General features: G+C 44.1%; 1 protein-coding gene across 3 annotated transcripts in view; it reads left to right on the top strand.

The window, feature by feature from the left end:
* PNPLA7 (patatin like phospholipase domain containing 7) overlaps window positions 1-1,852 on the top strand; it is a 420,389-nt gene extending 418,537 nt beyond the window's left edge. For all 3 annotated transcript variants that reach the window (XM_044993121.1, XM_044993122.1, XM_044993123.1), the window contains one exon: window positions 533-1,852. In XM_044993121.1, the coding sequence (XP_044849056.1) occupies window positions 533-613 (81 nt within the window). In that variant the 3' untranslated portion in view covers window positions 614-1,852. The remainder of the gene's footprint in view (window positions 1-532) is intronic.
* Window positions 1,853-8,712: the final 6,860 nt, after the last annotated feature.

An 8,712-nucleotide genomic window follows, 5' to 3' on the forward strand; every position in this document is an offset into this window, starting at 1 on the left:
AATAGTTATAATCCATCTCTAATTTTATCAACCATGAAGTTTTTCTGACCTTCCATCTTGGAGCAAAGCATAAATGAGATCACACAGCTCCACTTAGGTAATGAAAAACTCTACAGCAAATCTGCATCACTGCTCTCTCTCTCTTACGGGGAGAGTCCTGGCCAGTTTGAAAGAGCTACAAATGCCGGCTAATATTTGGAAAGAACAGTTCTTGGATGGGAGCATGTGAACAGGTTTGAGAACCTACACAAATAAGATACACAGGGAAGGACGTGAGGTGGCCTCAGTGTTTCCAAGTGGGATAGCAGCAGAGTGCGAGGGCTGTGTCGTAGATCCACACAGATTCATGTTCCTGGTTGTATTTAAAATCTTCATCAGCCAAGCTAATCCTTCTGAGACTGAAGTCTGATATGCAGAAGGCTTCTGGGGGAGGAAGTAGAGAGAGGAGTGTCTTTGTTTATCTAGAACAGTCTGGTAAATCATTTCAGATGAGATATCTCCTGCTGATGAGTATGTTTGTTTCCTCCTTCAGGATGAAGATATACAGATAAGAAAACGCATCACCATCCCCAAACAGGAGAGCCGACCCAGCAGCACAGGGGAGCCCAGCTAATCACTAGGGGAGCCATCAGGACTTGTCTTTCATTTGATCACATAACTGTAGTTTCACTGCCAAGAGCCCTTTATATAAAGAGATTGCCTAGTTGAGATGTTGCAGTTTCTCAAACCTCTCAGATCAGGATGGAGGGGCTATTTAACTGTCCTTAAAGTAGACCCACCATAATGAAGCACAAGAATTGCCAGCGCACTGCCCACATCTCCATGCCCAGTGAGATCCCATGCCATGGAAATTTGCAATGACTTTGCTCCTTTTTCCAGGTGCCATTGTGGGTTGTGAGTCATTGATCTCTCTGGGGTTTGTATGATGAAAGGGTGTGCTGGGAGTTGTCTGTGATTAGAAGTGTGTTCAGATGCTGCTTTGACTGTCTGCCACCATGGGTTCTGTTTGCTGTTCTGGCCCAGAAGGCTAAAAAAAAAGAAAACATCCCTGGAAAGTATGGGCACTGCCACTGCTGCAAAGGGTAAATACATGAGTATTAGAGTGCAGGGGTGTTTGTCACAGGAGCCAGGCAGCCATGTTGTTAACTCAGCTCTGTATTTATTTTGCAACCGTGTAAGTGGGAGTATTGCTGTGATAGTAGGATAAAGGGTCTCTGTCTGCATTTCTCTTGAAGACTTAATGGGAAATCTAAATGCTACAAGTTAATTACTCTGAATGTTACTCATTTGCTTCAAATACTGTATAATCAAGCCATCTGCAGGAGCATGTAATGATGGTGCATTTAGTTGCTATTTGCCAGGCAGTTAGAGAGTAGCTACATAGCTGTGGCTACCTTGTGAAACAAAGTGGTAACTGCTGAAATGAAATGTCTGTACGTGGTTGTCAGTGGGTTACAAGATTCTGTCACTGATCAGTAACTGCTTTGTAGGGTGTGATAAAATGCCAGGCAGGTTATGTTGAGTCCATAAGAGTTCATGTTTTAAAGGCCTCATTGCCAGCATGCAAAACTTGCCCAACTTTTCAGGAGTTCCACAAAGGCTGCAGCCATCTAAAATGGAGTCATCCAGGTTCCATTCCCAGCATGGTACTCTCTGTCATGACCCCAGTGGAAGCTGTTAGAATGCTGAAGGTTTTTGGGAATGCACCAATAGCCCAAAGGTCTTAAGTCACTTCTGCTGAGATCAGAACCTCCCAAGGTGACACTTGTACTTTTGAAGACACCCTCAGTTTATAACCACAGCTGGAGTCCTTTTTATTTATGTATTTTAAAATAAAATTGCAGCAGAGAAATCGATGCTTGCTGTTGTCACTTACCAGAAGGCTACGGGAGATGTGGATGGCTGCACAGATCCAGTACACGTGGTCATTCACCCACGCAGGGCCCTGCAACATCTAGAAAGTTGGGGCAGCGTCCAGGATTGTTACAGATCCGGAGGGCAAGTTGCCTTTGAGCTTTGTACCTTCTCTCAAGGAGTTGCATACCTTCTAATGCTAGGCATTAGCCCTCAATGGATAGTGATCAATGGCTCGATGTCTAGCTGGCAGCCGGTATCAAGCAGAGTGCCCCAGGGGGTCGGTCCTGGGGCCGGTTTTGTTCAACATCTTTATTAATGATCTGACTGATGAGATGAATTGCACCCTCAGCAAGTTCGCAAATGACACTAAGCTGGGGGGAGAGGTAGATATGCTGGAGGGTAGGGATAGGGTCCAGAGTGACCTAGACAAATTGAAGGTTTGGGTCAAAAGAAATCTGATGAGGTTCAACAAGGACAAGTGCAGAGTCCTGCACTTAGGAAGGAAGAATCCCATGCTCTGCTACAGGCTCGGGATCGACTGGCTAAGCATCAGTTCTGCAGAAAAGGACCTGGGAATTACAGTGGACAAGAAGCTGGATATGAGTCAGCAGGGTGCCCTTGTTGCCAAGAAGGCCAACGGCATATTGGACTGTATAAGTAGGGGCATTACCAGCAGATCAAGGGATGTGATCATTCCCCTCTATTCGACATTGGTGAGGCCTCATCTGGAGTATTGTGTCCAGTTTTGGTTCCCCCCACTACTGAAGGGATGTGGACAAATTGGAGAAAGTCCAGCGGAGGGCAACGAAAATAATTATGGGCCTGGGGCACATGTATTTGAGGAGAGGCTGAGGGAACTGGGGTTATTTAGTCTGCAGAAGAGAAGAGTGAGGGGAGATTTGATAGCAGCCTTCAACTACCTGAAGGAGGGTTCCAAAGAGGATGGAGCTAGGCTGTTCTCTGTGGTGGCAGATGACAGAACAAGGAGCAATGGTCTCAAGTTGCAGTTGGGGAGGTCTAGGTTGGATATTAGAAAAAACTATTTCACTAGGAGGGTGGTGAAGCACTGGAATGGGTTACCTAGGGAGGTGGTGGAACCTCCATCCTAAGAGGTTTTTAAGGCCCGGCTTGACAAAGCCCTGGCTGGGATGATTTCGTTGGGGTCGGTCCTGCTTTGGGCAGGGGATTGGACTAGATGACTTCCTGAGGTCTCTCCCAACTCTAATATTATATGATTCTATTCTGTGATTCTAAGCCTAAACTTGTTAATGGTGAAGAGTCCATGTGCATTTTATATAACAACCTGGTATATGGATTGTGCCAGCTCTTTTCCAGACCCCAAGTCCAGAGTATGGTCAAGGGACCAGAGGCCTAGCAAGTAGTGATTAGCTAAAAGAAGCAAAATAAACAAAAGATAACCTTGCTTTGCCAAAATAAGCCAAGTCAGCAAATTGCCAGGTATTGGAGCTAAAAACTATATAATTGTGTCTTATTCGGAGTTGCAGATTAAACAAAGAAGTCCTGTTTCGGTTGTTAGTTTCTTTTGTAGGGAGACGTTGTTCTCACATATCCAACCTTGAGTTTATAAAAGGTTGGCACATGTCAGTATAAGATATGGCATCCTCTCACCTCCCTTTCCTAGGGACCAATGCCTGCCTTAAAACACAAAGGAGACAATCTTTATTGCCATATACTCTCACTGTTTCTTTGTTTTAACCCTTAGGAATGTATCTGCTGGACAATCAGAAAAGCTACTCCATTCCTATGAACCCCAAATCAGAATTCAACATATATATTTTATACTAATAACATTTTATCAAAGTATTAATGAAATGTTAACTTGCTAACTTGAGACCATGGACAGAGACATTATGTAACCTGTTAGCACATTAGCCAATGGTTATCTTGTCTTGCTCCTAGACCTATCCTGGGGTGTGAAACTGCCTACCCTGTCACTTTCCCCTGCCCATGAAAAATCCATATATTCCATTGTAATCAATTGGTTGACAGTGTCTCTGAGGCTACGTCTACACTACCCGCCGTATCGGCGGGTAGCGATCGATTTTTCAGGGATCGATATATCGCGTCTCATCTAGACGCGATATATCGATCCCCGAACGTGCTTATATCGATTCCGGAACTCCACCACCGCGAACAGCGGTGGCGGCGTCGATATGGAGAGCCCCGGAGATCGATCCCGCGCCGTGAGGACGGGTAAGTTATCGATATAAGATACTTCGACTTCAGCTACGTTATTCACGTAGCTGAAGTTGCGTATCTTATATCGATTTTTCCCCTTAGTGTAGACCAGCCCTTTGTGTAATAAGCAAGGTAACACTCTGCCAGTGCTGTGTGTAATAAACTCCTATTATAATAGGAGATATACCTATCTCCTAGAACTGGAAGATGACCGCAAAAGAGCATTGAGTCCAGCCCTTTGTCTTCACTAGCAGGACCAAGTACTGATTTTTGCCCCAGATTCCTAGGTGGCCCCCTCAAGGATTGAACTCACAACCCTGGGTTTAGTAGGCCTATGCTCAAACCACTGAGCTATCCCTCCCCCCACCTCTACACAGTGTGAATTTATGTCCTTCAAATGGCCATTTTATATCCATTTTTTCTTGTGTCCACATTAGTGCTTATCTTAAATAACTCCTTTCCCTATCTGTATTTATCCCTCTGATGTATTTATAAAAAGCAATCATGTCTCCCTTTAGCCATCGTTTGGTGAGGCTAAACAAGCAAAGCTCTCTGAGTCTCCTCTTGCAAGGTAGGTTTTCCATTCCTCAGATCATCCAAGTAGCCCTTGTCTGCACCTGTTCCAGTTTTGAAATCATCTTGCTTAAACATGGGAGCCCAGAACTGCACACAGTATTCCAGATGAGGTCTCACCAGTGCCTTGTATAACGGTACTAATACTTCCCTGTCTGTACTGGAAATACCTCACCTCATGCATCCTAGGACTGCACTAGCCTTTTTCACAGCCACATCACTTTGGTGGTTCATAGTCATCCTGTGATAAACTAATACACCCAGGTGTTTCCCCTCCGCCTGTAAGTCCCCAGTTTATAGCAAACATTCTTGTTGTTAGTTCCTAAGTGCCTGACCTTTCACTTTGCACTATTAAATTTCATCCCATTTCTATTACTCCAATTTTCAAGGTTCTCCAGATCTTCTTGTATGATATTCCAGTTCTCCTCCATATTGGCAATACCTCCCAACTTTGTATCATCTGCAAATTTTATTAGCACACTCCCACTTTTTGTGTCAAGGCCATTAATAAAAATGTGAAATAAGATTGGGCCAAAGACCAATCCCTGAGAAATTCCATTAGTAACCTCCCTCCAGCCTGACAGTTCACCTTTTGGTATGATCCATTGTAGTCTTCCCTTTTACCAGTTCCATATCCACCTTTCAATTCTCATATTAATCCCCATCTTCTCCATTTTAACTAATAATTTCCCAAGTGAAACTGTATCAAATGCCTTACTGAAATCCAGGTAGATTATATCTACTGCATAGCCTTTGTCTAAAAGATCAGTTCTCTTCTCAAAGAAGGAGATCAGGTTGGTCTGGCATGATCTACCTTTTGTACAACCATGTTGTATTTTGTTCCATTTACTGTTCACTCCTGTCTTTTAACTAACAGGCCTGGATCACTTATTTTCCCTTTCTTGAAAATAGGAACTATATTAGCAATTCTCCAGTCATAAGGTATGACCCCTGAGTTTACAGATTAATTAAAAATCCTTGCTATTGGCTTGCAATTTCATGTGCATTCTCTCCTAAACTTGTCAGAACAAAAAAACCACACACACCACACACATCCTCCCCCAAACTCCCTCTCAAGCTCCCCTGTTTTCAGCTCTGTTTGCTAGTCCTTTGTTGCTGCTCCTTACTGCTGTCTGGCTGGTTGGCTCCCTTCATAAACCTGCTGCCTAGGAAGCCTTGTTTCCAGTCAAGTTTCAGCTGTGATCAAAGCACCTGCTTCTCACAACCCACTGCTCCCTACCAGACATTGCAAACTGAACTCAAACACACACACTCCCAAGAGCTCACTCACTGCCCCTAATGGTCTTGCCTGCCGCCTTCTCCAACAGATTCCAACCCAAACTTCTCTGAGTTCAGCTCTGTTTGCTGGCTCCTGTGCCACTGCTCCTGGCTACCAGTCGTTAAAAGTTATTGTCCGGTCATTGGTCTTCCATTGCATCTCCAAGGTCTTCCCATTCATGTGTGGGCAGTTCTTGGCTCATTCTTCCCAACTCAGAGACCTACATGACCAATTCCCGGCTATTATGCCCCTGTCCCAGAGAAAAAATTAACCCCTTCAGTCCTACTAGGTCACAATGCAAAAATGATTGTGAAAATTAGGTTATCTATATTTTTCATTAAAATAATGCAGACATTTCCCACATTCTCCACAAAGTTTCACCTGGATGCTCTTTCTTTTTGCCTCATGTTTGCTGTTGTCAACAGCTCCAGTTGACTAGAGAATAAAACTAGTAAGTTCTTCATATGGACCCTTCTGAACAGGAGCTGTGGGAGCTCAGGTTGCGGTAGGTTCAGCTACCAGTGCTGTGAGTGGGTCATCCAAGCAACATGTTAATGGTACTTCTGAGAAATATCTCACAACAGGCGGTGCTGACTGTCCACTGACTGAACTCCATAACCATTCAGAGGTTAAGACTCCAGGACTAGCCACAGCAGTCAGTGTCTCCATGGCTCTGGTGAAAATTGTTAGGGTATCTACTGGGACTCTTGTAGTTGTGAGTTGTTTTGGGGTTAACTCACTTTGTGTGTTCATTTTAAATGTTCCCATGTATACATCTGTGACACTTCACCAGCTGCATCCTGGCAGTTTTCATTCTATTTAAACATCCCATATTCCTGTTCTCCTCCGTATTGGCAATACCTCACATTCTCCTCTTTTGACACTTTGCGCTTGTGAACGTGGAGCCTTTATCGGAGGAAATCATTCCTATAGCAACAGGCAGGCCACATTCGTAAACTTTAGTACCTCAGGTTAGTGGTCTTGTTTCCAGGGGTGCTGAGCCACCTGCAGCTCCACTGATCTCAGCAACACTGAAAATCAGGGTGCTCATTTAGATGTCCAACTTTTCTGCACCCAGGTTTGGAAATGATGGCTTTAGCCCAATCTCACTGTAAACAAACTTGGGACTGAAACTTTCTCTACATGAATATTCATGCTGAATTCTGATTCTCTTGCAGTTGAACAGATTAACTTTCCAAAGAGCGGGTATCAGTGGAGTTGCTCATTTCCTGTGTCCAGAGATTTACCTTTTTAGAATAAAAACTTTGCAGTGTTTTTGAAATGGTGTTGGAGTTTCAAAGGGTTCCTTTTGTAAAGACACTTTACTATGTCCTTACTGGACTGTAGCTGTTTTGTATAGTACCATGCCTGTATCTGTTGAATGATGAAAAGCCTACTTGTTAAGCATAGAAAGAATGGACAATGAATGATACTCACATGCTCACGCACACTTAATTTATGCAGTACTGGCAGGTTGCTGATAACTGTATCTCTGACTAATGAAAGATAACAAAACTTTAATTGGGAAATAGGTCCATGCTTGTTTCTGCCTCCTATCAATTGTGTCTATGATGACAGGGTACAAAGGAGATAATGTCTCTTCACCATCCATTTATAGCTGGATTACAGAATAGAAGTGATAAAATTGCCAATGATGAACATTGACTGAACATCCTGCCAGACTATCTTAATGACCTACCTAAAGATCAATCCCTGCAGTGCTCGCTCTACAAGGAGACTACGTCCATTTGGGATTCACCAGGATGAGGATGAAGAGAAAGGTAGAACATGCTCCAAGGGCTGGAAGTTGAAGCTAGACAGAGAAAGTAATTGCCCTTTGGAACAATTTACCAAGTGTTGAGGGGTATTCTCCATCACAGGCAAGTTTAAAATCAAGACTGGATGTTTTTCTAAAAGCTCTGCTCTAAGGGTATGTCTACACTACCCAGCGGGTAGTGATCAATCTGTCAGGGATCGATGTATCGTGTCTCATCTAGATGCGATACATTGATCCCCGAACACGCTCCCCGTCGACTCTGGAACTCCACCAGGGCGAGAGGTGGAAGCGGAGTCAACGGGGTAGCAGAGGCTGTCGATCCTGCACTGCGAGGACGTGAAGTAAGTCAATCTAAGTCGATCTAAGATACGTTGACTTCAGCTATGCTATTCTCGTAGCTGAAGTTGCGTATCTTAGATCGATTTCCCCCCCCATCTCAAGTGTAGACCAGGCCTCAGAGTTATTTTTATGCAGGTCTCTGGCCTGTGTTATACAGGAGATCAGGCTAGATGATCATACTGGTCTCTTCTGGCCTTGGAATCTACAGTGATGATACAGAGCATTTTTTTCTGATGAGGAAATTAGACACATACCCAGAAAGTTTATGCTAAACTGCAGAGATGGCTAAGCTTTCTAAATAGAGCTCACTGCAGCCACGATCCTCTTTAAAATGAAGGTATGCCCTATGGATACTAACAATCCCAGCATGCACTGGCCCCTCTTTATCTAAGCAGAAACTGGTCTGTATAGCTGCAAGTCAGCCTTCAGGGTGACTGACTGCTGTGTGCCAAGCTCTGAGAAGTGTGTTTGCTCCAAGAGTGGGTCCTTGGTTCTCACACTCCACCCAGGACCCTGCAGTGTTATGTTTACAAAGGAAACCTTGGAATCATAGAATATCAGGGTTGGAAGGGACCTCAAGAGGTCATATAGTTCAACCCCCTGCTCAAAGCAGGACCAACTCCAACGAAATCATCCCAGCCAGGGCTTTGTCAAGCCTGACCTTAAAAACCTCTAAGGAAGGAGATTC

The sequence above is a fragment of the Mauremys mutica genome, chromosome 18, assembly GCF_020497125.1.
Source record: "Mauremys mutica isolate MM-2020 ecotype Southern chromosome 18, ASM2049712v1, whole genome shotgun sequence".
Taxonomy (NCBI): Eukaryota; Metazoa; Chordata; order Testudines; family Geoemydidae; genus Mauremys; species Mauremys mutica.